This window comes from Oncorhynchus nerka, linkage group LG7 (assembly GCF_034236695.1).
Source record: "Oncorhynchus nerka isolate Pitt River linkage group LG7, Oner_Uvic_2.0, whole genome shotgun sequence".
Classification (NCBI taxonomy): domain Eukaryota; kingdom Metazoa; phylum Chordata; class Actinopteri; order Salmoniformes; family Salmonidae; genus Oncorhynchus; species Oncorhynchus nerka.
This window is the reverse complement of record NC_088402.1, coordinates 63,116,026-63,134,944: the sequence shown is the minus strand read 5'-3', so window position 1 is coordinate 63,134,944 and position 18,919 is coordinate 63,116,026. Positions and strand designations below refer to the sequence as shown.

The 18,919-nt window shown below is 41.2% G+C and overlaps 2 protein-coding genes across 3 annotated transcripts; one reads left to right on the top strand and one right to left on the bottom strand.

Annotated features, from left to right (window-relative positions):
* Positions 1 to 1,895: 1,895 nt before the first annotated feature.
* LOC115132161 (deoxyribonuclease gamma-like) lies at positions 1,896 to 15,155 on the bottom strand. The gene is made up of 10 exons (XM_029664463.2): positions 14,885 to 15,155; positions 13,451 to 13,605; positions 4,480 to 4,580; positions 4,150 to 4,239; positions 3,712 to 3,824; positions 3,522 to 3,634; positions 3,212 to 3,369; positions 2,971 to 3,067; positions 2,615 to 2,791; positions 1,896 to 2,144 (listed from the first exon to the last, which is right to left on the bottom strand). Exons 2-10 carry the CDS (start codon positions 13,589 to 13,591, stop codon positions 2,103 to 2,105), a joined length of 1,032 nt encoding a protein of 343 aa, XP_029520323.1. The 5' UTR covers positions 13,592 to 13,605; positions 14,885 to 15,155; the 3' UTR covers positions 1,896 to 2,102.
* Positions 15,156 to 15,664: 509 nt separating this feature from the next.
* Positions 15,665 to 18,509, top strand: LOC115132160 (sorting nexin-21-like). 2 transcript variants are annotated; one of them, XM_029664461.2, is made up of 4 exons: positions 15,665 to 15,782; positions 16,391 to 16,673; positions 16,982 to 17,139; positions 17,226 to 18,509. In XM_029664461.2, the coding sequence occupies exons 2-4, from the start codon at positions 16,403 to 16,405 to the stop codon at positions 17,994 to 17,996; spliced, it is 1,200 nt and encodes a 399-aa protein (XP_029520321.2). In that variant the 5' UTR covers positions 15,665 to 15,782; positions 16,391 to 16,402; the 3' UTR covers positions 17,997 to 18,509. The 2 variants fall into 2 exon arrangements, with proteins under 2 accessions (XP_029520321.2, XP_029520322.2); XM_029664462.2 differs by having other exon boundaries at positions 15,665 to 15,850.
* Positions 18,510 to 18,919: the final 410 nt, after the last annotated feature.

Sequence of the window (18,919 nt, the reverse complement as noted above, 5' to 3'; positions counted from 1 at the left end):
GTTTTGTCGAGTCGGTTAGGACATCAACTTTGTGCACGACACAAGTCATTTTTCCAACAATTGTTTACAGACAGATGATTTCACTTATAATTCACTGTATCACAATTCCAGTGGGTCAAAGTTTACATACACTAAGTTGACTGTGCCTTTAAACAGCTTGGAAAAATCCAGAAATGATGTCATGGCTTTAGACGCTTCTGATAGGCTAATTGACATCATTTGAGTTAATTGGAGGTGTGCCTGTGGCTGTATTTCAAGGACTATCTTCAAACTCAGTGCCTCCTTGCTTGACATCATGTGAAAATTTTAGACATCCACAAGTCTGGTTCATCCTTGGGAGCAATTTCCAAATGCCTGAAGGTACCACGTTCATCTGTACAAACAATAGTATGCAAGTATAAACCCCATGGGACCACACAGCCGTCATACCGCTTTTGGTGCGAAAAATGCAAATCAATCCCAGAACAACAGCAAAGGACCTTGTGAAGATGCTGGAGGAAACAGGTACAAAAGTATCTATATCCACAGTAAAACGAGTCCTAAATCGACATAACCTGAAAGGCCGCTCAGCAAGGAAGAAGTCACTGCTCCAAAACCGCCATAAAAAAGCCAGACTACGGTTTGCAACTGCACATGCGGACAAAGATCATACTTTTTGGAGAAATGTCCTCTGGTCTGATGAAACAAAAATAGAACTGTTTGGCCATAATGACCAGTTATGTTTGGAGGAAAAAGGGGGATGCTTGCAAGCTGAAGAACACCATCCCAACCGTGCACGAGGGTGGCAGCATCATGTTGTGGGGGTGCTTTGCTACAGGAGGGACTGGTGCACTTCACAAAATAGATGGCATCATGAGGTAGGAAAATGATGTGGATATATTGAAACAACATCTCAAGACATCAGTCGGGAAGTTAAAGCTTGGTTGCAAATGGGTCTTCCAAATGGACAATGACCCCAAGCATACTTCCAAAGTTGTGGCAAAATGGCTTAAGTACAACAAAGTCAAGGTATTGGAGTGGCCATCACACGGCCCTGACCTCAATCCTATAGAAAATTGTGGGCAGAACTGAAAAAGCATGTGTGAGCAAGAAGGCCTACAAACCTGATTCAGTTATCCCAGCTCTGTCAGGAGGAATGGGCCAAAATTCACCCAACTTATTGTGGGAAGCTTGTGGAAGGCAACCCGACACGTTTGACCGAAGTTAAACAATTTAAAGGAAACGCTACCAAATACTAATTGAGGTTGTAAACTTCTGACGCACTGGGAATGTGATGAAAGAAATAGAAGCTGAAAGAAATCATGCTCTATTATTCTGACATTTCCGTTCTTGAAATAAAGGGATGATCCTAACTGACCTAAGACAGGAGAGTCTTACTAGGATTAAATGTCAGGAATTGTGAACTGTGTTAAAATGTATTTGGCCAAGCGTAAGTGTGAACTTCAACTGTATATATATATATTTATATTTGTGCACAATTTAAAAAAGTAAAAAAACAAATATACAAGAGTACATAAACAGACTGGGTATCAGCAATGATTTGGTCAAGACCTTCAAGTCTTTCTGCAAAGATGGATGCAAGTAGCTTTCCATCATTGTTCATTCATGTGATTTGTCTCCAATTTGTAACATTATAGGATCCTTGTTTAGTTTGGTGATTACAGAAATGAGGCCTTGTGTCATAGGCAGGACCCCTAAATCAATTGCTTCCTTAAAGACATTAAATAGAAATTCAACAATATCCTCCTGAAAATATGTATAATAAGGCCATCATTCTCTTGAGATCTCTTTAACTTGCTGATACATTTTTTTTAAATTTCATTGATAGAAATCAATTCAGAGGCATCCTAATCCCATTTCGCAAAGTGTCCTAGCTAGGTAAATTATAGTCTACATAGTTTTCAATACATGTTTTATTCAAATAATATGTACAGTACAGGCATGGAACATCTTAAACACATTTAGTGACAATGTTGAAACCACATTATAGAATGTCTTAACCTATAAAATGTAACTTGAAATATTTACAACTATGCATTTACAAAGTATAATATTTATTTCTCTGTTATTAAAAGCAAAGATTATTGACAGAAGTGGGGGCTTCAGGAAGCTGTAGCCTTCCATTCAAGATGTGAGTCAAATACCTGAAACAGGATGTCAGCGCAAATGGGGATCAGTAACCCATCACCAGAGCAAATTCATAGATATGTTGGGAAAAAGGAGATGAGACATTTTGCCATCAACTAACTCATGTAGTGATAATGTTGCTGCCTCTTAATGTCTTAAATCTTCATGCAACCTCAAGGGGACCAACCAAAGATGTAATCATCACTGTGCATTAGAGCAGTGGTTTTCAAACCTCTTCTCGGGGACCCCCAGCAGTTCCCTATATTAGATCTATTCCAGAGCTAGCACACCTGATTAAACTTGTCAACTAATCATCAAGACCTTGATTAGATTAATCAGGTTAGCTAGTTCAGGGTTACAACAAAATTCTGAAGCGTCTAGGTGTCCCCGAAGAGAGTTTTGTGAACCCCTGCATGATAGGACGAGCTGCTCATGGAAGTTTTAGATGTAAATACCATAGAATGAATTATATTGCTATGGTTCATACTTCAGAGAAGGCCCTCAGTCCTCCACACAGCACACTGGTCGAAGGTAAGATGTGCAGGACGTAGGTTATGATAGAGACCGCGATTAGGAGGAGTGGCTGAACCTGAGCTTGAAGCTGCCCCGACGATTTAGTCTTCAGCTCCACTTCCACAGGGAAGTGGTCACTCACTTCCAGAACCTGAAATGATGAACTGAGTTTATTCTGTGTCATGATATCTATGACAGAAGAAAAATACATAAAAAAAGACAACTTTGGCATTCCTGGCATGGTGCAGCTTTTCCTGGGGGCTTTTTGAGATGGAAAAGGGTTTAAAACGCTAAAACACATGATAAAGTATTGTTTGAAAAGAGCATTACCATTTCCTTTGAGAGTTTATACTCCTTGGCGATGTTGAAGACCCGAGCTGAATAAGGTTTGATGGCCTTTAAGAAGGGCTGTCCGTGTACCACAATCCTAAGAAAAACTAAGTGTCAAGTCAATAGAGCTGAATAGTAATATGTTATTGTATCCATCAATGCAGATTGTCTATAATCAAAATAATCCCTAATTCAAAGAAGGTATAATTTAAGTGTAGCTCATTTTCTAATTTCCACCCACCTGTCATAGGCACAGCTGGTGAGGTCTCCAACAGTGGTGTCCACCTTGTCCCCGATCAACCAGAAGAATCCAGGGTTTGAGAACAGTCTGATGTTTGCCTTGTCCTGCCTTGTCATGTGCCCACAACCAGCATTGAAGGCTCCCAGGAACATCACTTTCTATAGGACACAGTTACATTACATTGGTGTAGGTTAGATACGTGGATAATATAGCATGACAGATAAAACAGTAATTGAATTAATCTTACTATAACCAAACAAAAACACCAACAGTTAGTTGAAATTGTTCTCCCAGTCTTGTCATGTCTCACCTCAGTATTCCACTTCCTTTTTATTTCCTCAAAGACATCATAAAGCTTGTCAATCTCCTTGATTGCGTCAGAGGCCGTAGTGTGCAGTGGGATCAGAGCAAAGTCTCCTATCACTGTTCAGAGGAAGATCATTAGTTATCAAAACAGCACAGATTGAATTTCAATTCTCATGAACTTAAAAAGAACCAACCTGTTTCCTTGGCTTGAAATCTAACAACAAAGGGGTCTCTGGAGAAAGCATCCACACCCCCTTCCTTTTTGTCAGCGTACTGGTACCTATCTGTCAACTCTACAGTCTCATTCCTGTGGAGAGGCATTTAGTTATAGCATCATTCACTTGGGCTTAAAGTTAAGCAGGGTGACAGATAGTTAAAGAGTAGGACAGGGGAGGCAGCATATTTAGGAGGTTTTAAATGATTGCAAGTTTACGTCATGAGAATAGCATTTGTAAATGAATGTGATGTAAGAGCTCTGAAATATATACAGATTTGAGTCATTTAGCAGACAACACTAATTGCTCCTGTAAGTCGATCTGGATATGTCCCTTGCTCAAGGGCCCATCGACAGATCTTTCACCTAGTCAGTTCAGGATTCAAATATATAATGTAAAAATAATGGTGTCTCTTACCGGTACAGATAGACATATTGCTCCTGGTCTTCAGGTGTCCGCCCCAGACCTCCACTGGCAACATACTTATAGTGATATTGGTCATCATATCTAAGACAAAATGAACAAAAGGGGTCGGAGTCCATAAATTAAGTTTTTAAAAGTCTAGCATAAATAAAGAATTTCTTTATAACTCAAATCAATTTATTTCAAGTGCATTTAACAATACACTTTACAGGGAGCAAAAACAGAGGAATCAAACAAATCAAACAAGTTAGTGTGAATGATTGAACTGATGATTGATCTGGTAGAGTATTAGATACCTGTTACAGTATATAGATTCTACTGTACCTAGTACTGTATCTGTTGAGTCTCCCCAACAGAGCTTTGGTGGCTTTGCCCTGTAGGTCTTTTACCTCCTGAAGGAGACAGATGTCACAGCGAGACACAACCTGTGGACAATCAACCAACAAGGTCAGAATATGAATGTCTAACAATCACTGAAAAATAACTACATTATATAGCTGTGCTTCACTCTGTTGATCTACATGCATGCAGGTGAAGTGGGATTTTTGGTGCAGCGGACACCTTTTTGGTAACATGATAGCCTCGCCGGTCCCAATCACAAGGGGGCGATAGCAAAGATGTTATTTTTGTCTTCTCATTTTCTAAAAACAAGGAAGAGTCGCCTTCCCTTGGTAGTAGTAGCAGTTAGCTTTAGCCTGGCTAAAAACATAGCAAGCTAGCTACAGAGCCTTTTTAGCTTCTTACATTATCATGTGAAATAATCATATTTATAAAGAAAAATAATATGCCCTGGCAAATATTTGTATAATTGCCAGTGTAACCTAAAACACTATCCGAGTGACCTGCTGCTGGTATATTCATTCCCATTTCAGATAAAAAATAAAATGGCATGTTTTGGTCATGAGAAAAAAAAGCACATGGCTAGCTAGTTGTCTACAGCACGTAATACAACCCGTGGATCAAATCCTGAATGCTGATTGGTTAAACCCGCATTCCAATCGGTATCTATTTCACAAATTATCGCCCGCTAAAACCATGTCGTTAAAATGCTTGTTTATTCTGTTCCACCAGACTGCGCAATCCACGGTCTCATCAGCCTAGCCAGGCAATTTATGAACTCGAGCTCCACTATAAAAAGCATTTAGACATTATCTTTAAAATAATAATAATTGTCTGTCTCTCCGACATTTGCAACACTGTTTCAATATTCAAATTCGATCTAGCTGTTGCATAGTAATGAACGTGTCAGAAGACGGCAAGAGACCGACAGGCAGATTTTCTCAGCCAGTCGAAATCACGACTTTTTTTAATGGATATACAGTGCATTCGGAAAGTATTCAGACCCCTTGACCTTTTCCACACTTTGTTACACCATATTCTAAAATGGATTACATTAATTGCTTCCCCTCAATCTACACACAATACCTCATAATGACAAAGCGAAAAAAGGGTTAGAAATGTTTGCCAATGTATTTAAAATAAAATAAAACTGAAATACCTTAAGTATTCAGACCCTTTGCTATGACTCGACATTGAGCTCAAGTGCATCCTGTTTCCATTGATCATCCTTGAGATGTTTCTACAACTTGATTGGAGTCCACTTGTGGTAAATTAAATTGATTGGACATGATTTGGAAAGGCACAGACCAATTCCACAGTTGACAGTGCATGTCAGAGCAAAAACCAAGCCATGAGGTCGAAGGAATTGTCCGTAGAGCTCCGGGACAGGATTGCGTGGAGTCACAGATCTGGGGAAGGGTACAAAAAAAATAATGTCTGCAGCATTGAAGGTCCCCAAGAACACAGTGGCCTCCATCATTCTTAAATGGAAGAAATTTGGAACCACCAAGACTCTTCCTAGAGCTGGCCGCCCAGCCAAACTGCGCAATCAGGGGAGGTGGGCCTTGGTCAGGGAGGTGACCAAGAACCCAATGGTCACTCTGGCAGAGCTCCAGAGTTCCTCTGTGGAGATGGAAGAACCACCATTTCTGCAGCACACCACCAAATCAGGCCTTTATGGTAGAGTGGCCAGACGGAAGCCACTCCTCAGTAAAAATGCACGACAGCCCGCTTGGAGTTTGCCAAAAGGCACCTTAAGGTCAATCAGACCATGAGAAACAAGATTTTCTGGCCTGATGAAACCAAGATTGAACTCTTTGGCCTGAATGCCACGCTTCACGTCTGGAGGAAACCTGAGCCCTCATTTATCTATGTTGCGTATGAACAGGAATGTTTGTAAACCATGCGTGTGATCATTTAAGCAAAGTGTGGGATTTATCAATTTGTACTTATACTTGAGAATGTGTGTAAATTTAAGCACACCTCTGACCGTGCGTACACACAACACCTTGTGGTAGAAAAGTCAAACTGCTTATGAAATGCCATACACCAAATGGAGAAAAGAGTGACATTCTGGACCAAATCAGAAATTATGAACAAACAAGATGAATAAATCAATAGTTTATTCATGTATTTATTTTATAGACACTTAAGCTACTAATAGTTCTCAGGGTGCTATCGAATTCATAAACATGAAACCATTTAATAATACAGTCAATTAGAAAGAGAGTGGAATGTAAGGTTGGAGGCAATTTAGTTAAACCAGTTAAATAATATAAAAAGGCAACACTGAGGCATAGTGACTTGTCCAAAATGGCAAATGTTGCATTTCTGGAGGATCTGGCACAAGCTGCATTATGCAGGGAGCGTGTTTTCAATGAGCGTGTGGTTTTTCTCCTGAGAGTGACTTATTGGTTTATTAGTAGATTTTCTTTTCCATGGCATATTTTATTGTATCTCTGCAACCAACTCTCTCCAGTATTAGAAAGGGAGACGAAATGCACCAATGGCATCCTAGTGCATACCAAAGTCCTCTCCACCCTGGGATTTTTGGCCACAGGAACATTCCAGCGGGAGATTGAGGATCGGTCTGGCATTACACAACGAGATGAATATTGCCTGCAGTCCTTCATGGCATTATTTCATTGACCCCACAATACATACAGTTTCCATACACTGCTGTGCAACAGGCCAGAGTGAAAAGGGATTTCCATACCATAGCTAGATTTCTCAATGCGTTTTGGAGTAATTGACTGCACCCACGTCGCAATAAAAGCACCATCATTGAACAAATTCAACAGAAAAGGTTTCCATTCTGTCAATGTGCAGGTCATCGGTGATTCACATTTGGCTTTGTTGAATGTAGTGGCCAAATGGGACACATGACTCATTCAGTTCAGTCAGCCTTAACCTCCAGGAAGGAGCTGTTGAGGATGGATGGCTTATGTTTTATTTGCCATGTTAGACCACTACTGGGAAACAATATCTACATGTTGTGTTCATAACTGCAGGAGACTGGGGCTACCCATTAAAAACCATGGCTGATGACTCCCCTCACAAATCAACAAGAGGCAAGGTACAGCCAAGCCCGTGCATGCACAAGAACAGTGGAGCACACCATAGGCCTGCTGAAAGGGCACTGGTTGTGCTTGTCTGGGTCAGGAGGCACACTGCAATACCAGCCTAGAAAGGTTTGCCTCTGAAATTACATTCCTTCAAATGCCATTACATGAATGTAATACAATGTGCAAATTCCTTTTTAGGTTTGCTACATTGTCAAGGCTAGCAGTGTGCTCCACAACATTGCAATAAAAAAAAAAGGCATTCCACTGAATGATCCACCCAGACCTGATGAGCCCATGCCTGACAGGGAGCATTTCCCCACCACCCATAGCCCTGGCACTGAGGACAAGAGTCAATATCATACAACGGTTTTAGGTATCTGTTCTTCCAATTATTGTATTCAAATTGACAAGGAAAACGCATTTACATTTCACCAGAATTTGTCTCACGTTTGACACAATCAACAAGTTCTTTCAATGATTGATTTCTCTCTCAGGCCGTTGCATACATCCTCCAGCTGCTGTTTGAGTCCAAGAATTCATGTGTTGATCTCCTCGTTGTTTCAGGACTGTGTCATGAGGCGCAGCTGAAGCGCTCGCCAAAGAGGACACCCTTCTGTGAAGATTTCATGTTTTGTTATATTTATTGTCAAGAAAAAAAATATTTAGATGTGGTCCATGTCTGAATATGGTTGCGAAAATAAATCTCGACTTACCATCAGTTGGTTTGTCTGGTATTCCTTTAGGGTCTAGGAGAGAGTCCTCAGTATCACCATCACAAATGATGCCAGACACTGAGGTCTCTCCAATTATGCTCCAAATGCACTGGTCCATAGCAGACAGTGAAGAGTCACTCTGCCCTCCTCCTGTTGCACTTATCCCTTTTGTGGATCATTCTTTTTGTTGCTGTTGCTGCTGCTGCATGTTTTCAAATCAAACCATTTCTTTTTAATTTCATTAACCGTTTCTGCACTCAGATGAGGCAGAAGTTACCACAGCTCTAACCTGCTCCCAAGCAATATAAAAATAAAAAAATCTTATTTGACAAGCTATTGCTGAGGGCTCCAAAAGTATGGCTTGTTTGACTTCCACTTCGGTGATCAAAAGTCCTATTTCCGCGTCTGATTAGGATTTCTCCCTGTTGTCAGTGACATTTCTTGCAGCTTTAAAGGGGAAGGTTTGTGACCATAAATGGTCATTTAGGGCAGCTAGTTATGTAAATGAGACTTCAAGTGCACGAGCACAGTGTATTAGAATGTGTCGGATTTATCAAGGCAAAATACTTACAGATGTGTGTACATCAAGCGTACGAGCAATTGATAAATACTAACTTCATTGTACTTGCAAACATTTGAAATCTTCTTACGAGTTAATTTAGAAGCTTTTCTACGTAACATTGATAAATGAGGGCTCTGGCACCATCCTGTGACGCATGGTGGTGGCATCATCATGCTGTGGGGATGTTTTTCAGTGACAGGGACTGAGAGACAAGTCAGGATTGAGGCAAAGATGAACGGAGCAAAGTACAGAGAGATCCTTGATGAAAACCTGTTTCAGAGCGCTCAAGATCTCAGACTGGGGTGAAGGTTCACCTTCCAACAGGACAAGGACCCTAAGCACACTGCCAAGACAATGCAGGAGTGGCTTCGGGACAAGTCTGAATGTCCTTGAGTGGCCCAGCCAGAGCCCGGACTTGAACATCTTTGGAGAAAATAGCTGCGCAGCGATGCTCCCCATTCAACCTGACAGAGCTTGAGAGGATCTGCAGAGAAGAATGGGAGAAACTCCCCAAATACAGGTGTGCCAAGCTTGTAGAGTCCTACCCAATACGACTCGAGGCTGTAATCGCTGCCAAATGTGCTTCAAAGTAGTGAGTAAAGGGTCTGAATACTTATGTAAATATGATAGTTTAAAAAAAAGTAATACATTTGAAAATATATACAAAGAAATATCAATAGAAAACAGGTAAAACGAAGTGCAGCTAATTTGCAGTCTTTCCAGCTTCCGCGTTAGCTGTGTTGTTGGCTAGCTCCTGAACAACAGTTTCCTTCAGACAGAGCACATGTTCTATGCCAGGTGAAATCGCATCTCATTAGCTCATTGTTATAGATGTATCCAAATAAATGTCACTAGAAAACAGCTTCAACAAATGCAAAGACTTTGTTGTTATTCTGGCTTCACTGTTTGACGTGACTAAGGGATAAGAACAGTACCAGCCTGTATGGCAATAGAACATTTAGAACGAATGACTGGGTCTTGTCCATAGATACAGAACAAAAACACTGAATAACTGTCACTTCTCTGGCAACAGAACCGATAGAACAAACGACCAGTTGGCTTGGGTAGCAACCCTAGATGTGTCAGGACTATCTTGTGGAAGCATGAAATATTTTGATGAATTTATTCATACATAAATTCATGAAAATATGTACATCATTATTTGATTATGTTGGTAACCCGTTGTAGAAAAGTGATAAAGTCCTCGAAGCCAGTGCTTGGAGGATATATTGGCACAGTTTGCCGGCCCAAGACGAACCATGCCAATATATCCTCCAAACACCGGCTTCGAGGGCATTATCACTTAATTATACCATTTCACAATAGTCTGTAAATCACTAGTTATTACTCCAAAACAAAATACCTTTTGGCGTGGATTCTTGTGGTTTGGTTTACGGTTTGAACAGTTGCTGAAATTATATTTGGTTATCAAGGCACAATAGGCTAATTTGATGAATTAATTACAGAATTACCCCAAAAATGGAGGAGACAGGTGGCAGTGGGAGGATGTAGGGAACTGGTGTCTGCCCAATATAAAGGATCAAAACTGACAGAGGAATAAAAATAGCATAAATAGGAAAGTATGCCAATTTAATTTGAGGACCAGGAAGTTGACAGCTGTGTCATACAGATTGCAAAATAGTTGATGTACCGATTCCATGGTCCATGAGTTGATATATAAAACAACGCAAGATTCATGACTTCATGCCTTTCAGCTAAAATGATTGCACAGAATACTTGCCACCAACAAAATGTTGAATATTTGGGATATACAATCACTGCAGCCTTGCAGATTTTGTTGTGAGGATACAGAATCAATAGACTATTTGTTTTGATATTGCCCTCAGGTAGCCCCTTTCTGGTCTCAGGTTCAGGAATGGCTGAAAAAGCATAACATTAATCTAAAATTGAAATAGCATTGCTGGGAGATCTGGAGAGACCTGGTCAGCCAATTACTATACTCTTAGTAAAATTATTTATCTTCAACTCACAATCTGTGGATTCTGTTCAATAAATTCCAATTGTTGGTTAAACATCACAGCATAGTTGTAAGATATTCACTACCGTTTAAAAGTTTGGGGTCACTTAGAAATGTCCTTGTTTTTTAAAGAAAATAAAAAAGATTGTCCATTAAAATAACATCAAATTGATCCGAAATTCAGTGTAGACTTTGTTGTCATAAATTACTGTTGTAGCTGGAAACAGCTAATCCTAGTTGATCATTTTAAAAGGCTAATTGATCATTAGAAAACCCTTTGCAATTATGTTAGCACAGCAGAAAACTGTTGTTCTGATTAAAGAAGCAATAAAACTGGCCTTCTTTAGACTAGTTGAGTATATGGAGCATCAGCATTTGTGAGTTTGATTACAGGCTCAAAATGGCCAGAAACAAAGAGAAATGAAGGCTATTCCATGCGAGAAATTGCCAAGAAACTGAAGATCTCATACAGCGCTGTGTATTACTCCCTTCACAGAACAGAGCAAACAGTCTCTAACCGTGTGGAAGGCATGGGAGTGGGAGGCCCTGGTGCACAACTGAGCAAACAGTCTCTAACCGTGTGGAAGGCGTGGGAGTGGGAGGCCCCGGTGCACAACTGAGCAAGATTACATTAGTGTCTAGTTTGAGAAACAGACGCCTCACAAGTCCTCAACTGGCAACTTCATTATATAGTACCCGCAAAAACATGGATTCTGGCCTTCTAAGCAGAGTTCCTCTATCCAGTGTCTGTGTTCTTTTTCCCATCTGAATCTTTTCTTTTTATTGGCCGGTCTGAGATATGGCTTTTTCTTTGCAACTCTGCCGAGAAGGCCAGCATCCCGGAGTTCCCTCTTCACTTTTGACGTTGAGACTGGTGTTTTGCGGGTACTATTTAATGAAGCTGCCAGTTGACCCTGTAGGATATCTGTCGACGTGCCCTTGAGCAAGGCTTTAACCCTGGTGTTGCTCTGGATGGGAGTCTGTTAAATGACTAAAGGTAACGTAAATGTTGGGCAGCTTCACTGCAAGTACATTGTATGTTTTAATATTCAATAAATGTTTTGTTTTAAACAATGGCCGTGAGAATTTGGTGGCCTCTCCAAAATTACACAGAATATATCCAATGTATACCAGTAAACTAGTGTGAAATACATACAACATGTAACTACTTTGGAATGATACACAGGACACCACTATACTGTAAATACAAAACAAAAAGAAGCAGACCACAACTATATAAAAAGTACTAAATGCATCACAGGAGGTTGGCGGCACCTTAATTGGGGAAAACAGGTAATGACTGGAGCAGACAGTGGAATGGTATCAAACACATGGTTTCCAGGTGTTTGATGCCATTCCAGACATTATTATGAGCCATTATCCCCTCTGCAGCCTCCACTGAAATACATACTATATATAGAACGCTATGCAAAATCATTTACATACAGAACTAAAACTGAATCCAATCCTTACAGTAAATATTTATTTGCCAGAGTCGTCAAGGTCGCTCCCAGCCTCTCTGTTTGACTCACTAATTTCCTCCAAAGTCCCTTTCTCGGTATACTTGGCTTTTGTACATTTTTTACTCCCCTATTGGGTAGTTTGCTTGCTTTTTACATTCCTGATAAGCCATTTTTATGCCAAAGCGATGAAAGAATCCGTTCAAAATATTATGATGCGCTCTGGAGTGCATCCTTTCAAAATGCCGGTAGTAATGGGCCGCATTACTCAAAATAGCTATGAAGCTTACCTTATTGGCTTACACGACTGTCCATATTTGACTTTATCCTCTCCCCAGTCTAACCACACCTTTTGCTCACTAAGATGTGGTCACCGGGTGGACATTGGTGTTCTAATTCAGCCATACGTTACCGGAGAACATTGGTAACTTAATAATGGGCTACTTTTGTTCGTAATTACCTAGCTCAAACACAGGCCAAATCGAAGCTTATGTTGTAAGATGTTTGTTGTTTAGTGAAAACGAAGTATAAAATGAACTTCTTGGCTCTCTGGGATGTGACTCGATAATGGTAGGTTACAGGCCGAAAAATAACATCCATATCAGCTTTGGAATCTTCACTTTCACCACATATCAACGTTCAAGTGTATATAGGGTGTGATAGGGTGTGACCTGACACCTTATGCCCATATATGGTACTAGCCGGACCAAAGATGGTATGGTACGTATGGAAAGCCAAGATCCCCAGCTTTCAGGAGACACTCTATTCACGGATAGGGGCTACCGTTCTCATTTTAGACGACATTGAATACGAATTTAGGACACCCTACATTTAAGTGGTTATTAAGATGAATTTGAGACTGATTTACACAACAGTATGACACTATAGTTAAAGATGCTGTCCAGGAAATTAAGCACTTAGCTAGAAATTCGTAACATATTGTATGAATTGGAATTCGTAACATATACAAATTGCAAATACAAAAAATTGCAGTACATATCAGATCATACTAAATTGTGCAACATTTTCGGGGGACCCGTTTTGGCGTGTGAGCACTAGTTTTCAAAGCTACTGGCTGAAATTATACAAAATCTTAGTTTCTCTTTTGAGCCACTCTTCACTAAAAGCAACAGTTTTCCTCTTGTAAGTCTGTATTGTTCTGAAAAGACAAGAGTCACCTTGGTCAGAGTGTGCATCACTCTGTAGTTGGCTGATTTGATGGCATCGAAGTTCTGGATGTTGAAGGCACATATCTTGAAGCCTGAACATGGTCCATAAATACCAATGAGAAGGAGGAGGAGAGGAGTGGGGCAACTCATGACTGAGCTGCTTGCTGTTAATAGAAAATACGTGAAATTACTGGGCATCGACATATTCATTTTTTTTTACTATACATTGTGAGTCATTAAAATGGTAATCACTCAGATCATGGTTCATCACCAACCTTTCTGTTTAAAAACAGATTCCTAATGTAATACCTGCTGAGTAACAGTTGTGGCACCCTGTGAACAGATGAATGAGTCCAGGATTTCATTCAGCAAAGCCACACAGTTGTGTGTAAACAGCTCTGCAATATAAACCCTAAACTAGTTTTTCCTGAATGTCGGGTTAGTCATTTGGAGCTGTGTCCTGCATTATCAATGTGTTTGTCAACTCCAGGGCAGTGAGTGAATGTCAATCTTGAATGAGTTGTTCAAAAGGTAAATCTTTCACAATCCTCACATTAAGCTTCACTCAAGCAATGTATTATATTATAATAGGCAAGTCAGTTAAGAACAAATTCTTATTTACAATGACGGCCTACCCCGGACAAACCCTAACAACGCTGGGCCAATTGTGCGCCACCGCTTGGGACTCCCAATCACGGCCAGTTGTGATACAGCCTGGAATCGAACCAGGGTCTGTAGTGACGCCTCCAGCACTGTATTAACTAGTCTTTGTTAGAGAAGCAAACAGTTCATTGCTGTGCTCCACCATTGACGGTGATTGCATAATAGTGATACAATCAGTTTGAATTTGACCTGTTGGATAGAGAAACTGTGTCCTTGCGTGTTCAGTCACATTTGACAGTGCTGTTGAACAATAGAGAGGGAGCACACCAATCCAACCAGCTGTCCTGCTTCCTTAGTAAGCCCTAGCCCAGCCCTGACGCAGTATACTGGTGGTAGAATTCCACTCCAGGCTGTTTCTGCATTTGGGATGTCATTGTTAAAGTTTAAAACAGAAGCTTGGATTCAACTATCTAGAGTCCCACTATGATCTTTGCGTTCCAAGGTTAGGGGAAACCTCTAGAAATTAAGAACATTCCAGACGGAAGTGTTTACCAAATCAAACACACCCAACATGGCCCTGATTCAATTTAGATATAAGTCTGATTAATTCAAGAATTGTTTCTTTAAACAATCCCACCAGAGGAAAATTGACTAACCACAGCATACAGCTGAGACTCAAAAACCTACAGTGCCAAACGCAGACTCAAAAAGAGCAATCGTCTCCATGATAGTGTTTGTACAATACACAAAGGCATGAAATCAGACATACATTTAGAAGCTTCTGGTGAGAAAGGTGAAGATGAAATATTTGAACAGAAACAGAGAGAATCATTAGCCTACCTTCTTTGATGAGAATTTGATCAATTCCAGGCACACCAAGGTATTATATTAGGCTAATCTTTACACACCTTACCCAAACTCCCCAATGGCTGTCACTAGGTGAAAATTGGGTAATCTGTTTTCACCCACAGAGATAGATAGAGGACTCATCTTTGTATCTGTGCCATTGTAGAGTCTGTGACAACATGGACAGCGCCATTGAAGCAATCTCCATTTTGAAGTGGTCAATTTTCTTCTTAAAAACATGACTCCATCAGGGTCACCAGGAGGGATCAGTAAATGAAGTTGGAAATGGTGGAAGCCCTCAATGGCACTGCCCATGTTTTTACCCTTTTGGCCACCAGAGGCCTCTATCACTCTCTATGGGTTTCACCACACCTTCAACACATCTTCCTGTCAGATATGTCCCACCTCTTTTTGTTTGCATAAAGCTGGAATCTACTTGTAGGAGTAAATTGTATTTTTTTAAAGGTCTCTCAGGGGCAACAGAGAGGTGAGAGTTAACAAACTACACAGGTCTGAATCAGTCATGACCACTTTTCAAATATGTTTAATCATGGTCACAGTTCCGGTTTATTTAAATAAAGGATAAGGGTTCATCCGATAGCTCTGACCTCACAACGGCTGTAAAGCACCCAAACTCACTGGCTAAAGTTGGCTAGCTTGCTGGTTACGTCCAGACATATGGGAAAACACCAAAGTGAATTTACGAACGCACCCCAGTCATAATTACGGGGGCGTTCATGATGCAGGAATGCCCACATGCAGGAACGCCCCAAATCCCGGGACGCAATCACACACTATTTGGACAGACTGTCCTAAATAAATTTGGGGCAGACTCAGAAGTGGCATAATGCTGATGAAATAACTAAGGGAGCTTTACGGATCAATTATAACAGTGAGTGAGATTTGAGACTTTAGATATAAATTGAAGTTTGCCTGCGAGGTTTCGCCAAATAAATTAAAGTACGTTGTTATCCGTAGATAGCTAGCTGATCAAGCTAATTTGACTAGCTAGCTACTGTAGTTAGCGCGCTAAGTTACCCTATTGTGTATTCGTAACTAGCTTTTCTGCTGATCCTAGTTAGTTTTCTTGTTTTGTATCTAGTTCAAGTCGCTGAATGCTTTTACAAGCTGGAACGCTTGTTTCTCCATACTGCATGCATGTCTGTTAAAAGGCAAAGACAATATTCAAAGAAGAGTTAACGTTAACTAACTAACTATAACGTTTGCTATTTTCTTTATCTAGACCCCGCCCCCTACTCAGTTGTCTTGCTAGAACATTTGCATTATTGATGTGCTGCAATGTTTCCATCCAAACATTTTAGTTGGTGTAACAGTAGTAACGTTAGCTTGTCAGAGTTGACCGATTTTACACATTGCCATACGAAATAATGATTATGTGATTATTGACTATTATAAGCTGAGTTGATGTACACCTACATAAAGTTCTTGTAGGTTGTACACTATCTGACATCAAATGAACTTACTGAAATTATTTCCTAGTGGTCTGCTGGGATGGCTTCTAAGCTCATGGACAGACTGCGACGGACACTGTTCAAAGAAGGAGAAGTAGTCTCTAAGGAGCCAATTGATGTAACAGAGGAAAGTTTCCAAGAGAGTTCTGAGTTAGTGGACGATACAGAGTGTCTCTCAGAGCGGCTTGGGGGAACACTCTGCTTCGATGGGGAGAGCGCCCTGGAATCCGAAGACCCAGGTGAGGCCTCAGGACCAGACAGTGACTCAGACTACCTTGGAGAGTCCATAGAGGATGGATTCAGCAGCACAGGTATTGTAGACATTATAATTCACAACAATGATCTCCCATATAGCATGCAGATAGCTGGTGGGATACACTTATCCAGCACTGTGAGCTGTATGTCTTTGCATAAACATTAATGTACTATACTATTAGTCAACTGAAACTATCTGACCAGAATAAGAATAGCATTCATTCCACTGTATTCTGCTTATTTGAAACCGCAAGTTTCACTTCAGGTTTTTTCAGTCTGTGCAAACGTGAGCTTTCTCAGTTTTAGATGAGTGGGCTGAGGGCCGTCTTAGCTGAGCTGACGTGTATCTGCCTTTGTTCCTCAGACACCAGCCCAGTGGGCCCGTCTCCTGGAGGCTCATCCCTGCTCACACGTCAGCTGCAGGATAGCTGGAGGAGCTTAAGATTCCACAGTGTTCCTCAGAAGCTGGTGTTTGAAGTGACTGATGCCAGTGTGGTGCAAGAGAGCTCCTCCAAGTATGTGGTACGTGTGAAACAGCAGAGATGAATGTCTATTGCCTGGCTTAGCCTGCGTGTCATCTTGTTGACAGTGTACCACCTCCTCCTCAGCTCTACACCATCCATTTGATCCAGTCTGGGATGTTTGACGAAACCCCCGCCGCCATCACCCGGCGATACACAGACTTTAAGCGCCTGCACAGCTGCCTTCGCCGCCGTCACAGGGACAACATGGAGCGCGTTGGTTTCCCCCGCAAGAAGCTGCGTAAAAACTTTGTTGCTGAGACCATCGCCAAGCGGAGCCGGGCGTTTGAGCAGTACCTGACCCACATGCACTCGCTGGCTGAGCTGCGGCGCTCGCCCACCTTCCTGGAGTTCTTCTACCTGGGTGACCTGCAGGCTGGCCAGATGCTGATGCGTGTGGGCCGTTACCAGGAGGCCTTGGGCCCTCTGCTCAATGGCCTGAGGCTCCAGGAGAAGCTAGGCTGTGAGGAGCAGGGAAAGCAGCAGCCCCATCACCAGCAGGGCACCCACTGGCTCTTTACCCTGTTGGCCCTGGTGACCTGCTTCCAGGAGCTGGAGCAGCTGGGGGAGGCCCAGGAGCACTGTGACCGAGCCCTGAGGGACCTGGCCCCCTCACCGGAGGCCCTGCAGCAGCACCACTTTCACCCACTGCTCATTCCTCTTCTCCAGACCAACGTCAGACTGTCATGGAAGATCTCTAAGGATAAGCGGCAGTGGGAAGTGCTGCTTCAGGAGATCCAGGACTCTGGGGCGGATACAGGGAACCAACCCAGCCTGAAGGAGTACCTGATAAAGGAGACCCTGGTGGAGAGCGAGGGAGACACTAAGGCCAAGCTCAAACAGGAAAAGGCCACTTAACCCAAAGATAATGGTGCTCATAGTTATGAGGAAAGCATTTCATGTAACCTGGTAATGAGTGGTTTGGTCTCTAGTCTCTTGACATGCATTTCCCACAGCACTCAGTCTGAACTGTTAGACATTCTAATGAATACACTCTACCTACCAAGTCATGCACAAATAGCAGAAAACAATGGCATCTTATTGTCTATAAAGTTCAAATTATTTGCTTGATTGTTTTGCCTTGTAAATTGTAGACAAGTCATTTTTAATCACATATTTATGATACAGCTGCTTGGAAATAACTTTATTAAATGTGTATTTTTCCAGAAGTTAACAGCAAATAGGCCACTATTTCAAAAATATTCCTGCTTTTTAAAACCTTTTCAATTATGCCATTCACATTCTTATTGAGATGTAAGTGGATTAATAACTTTAGGATGACAAAAGGATAGAACATGAATTTAAGGACAAACTTTGCGCAAGTTAGTCATTTTCTTGTTTACACATTAAAGAATGAAGGGAAAACCAATGTCTGACAGCGATTGACAACACTTCTACTTGTTTCAGCAAGGAATTGTAATAGTTCTCAATAACCCAGATGTTTATATTGCTATAGTATTATGCAGCCTCTGTACCAGATTTTGATTTGAGTCACTTTAATGTCAATAGACTTACATAAGGGAAAATGCAGGTTTGTTTCCTTTCATATGCCATAGGGAGGAGCCTAATAAGAATCTGAATGCACCACTGGAAGTGTTTTAGACAAGAGGTATGACTTATGTATTTTTGCCATACTGCAGGCAGGTCCTGTATCACTAATGACGTTATTTCAAAGCAGACCTACAATCCTGTGAGAGCAGAGAGGTAAACATTTTGTTGCACTCTGAAATAGGCTAGTCTACATGCTTGAGTGACTATTTCAAACTAACCTAAGAATTATT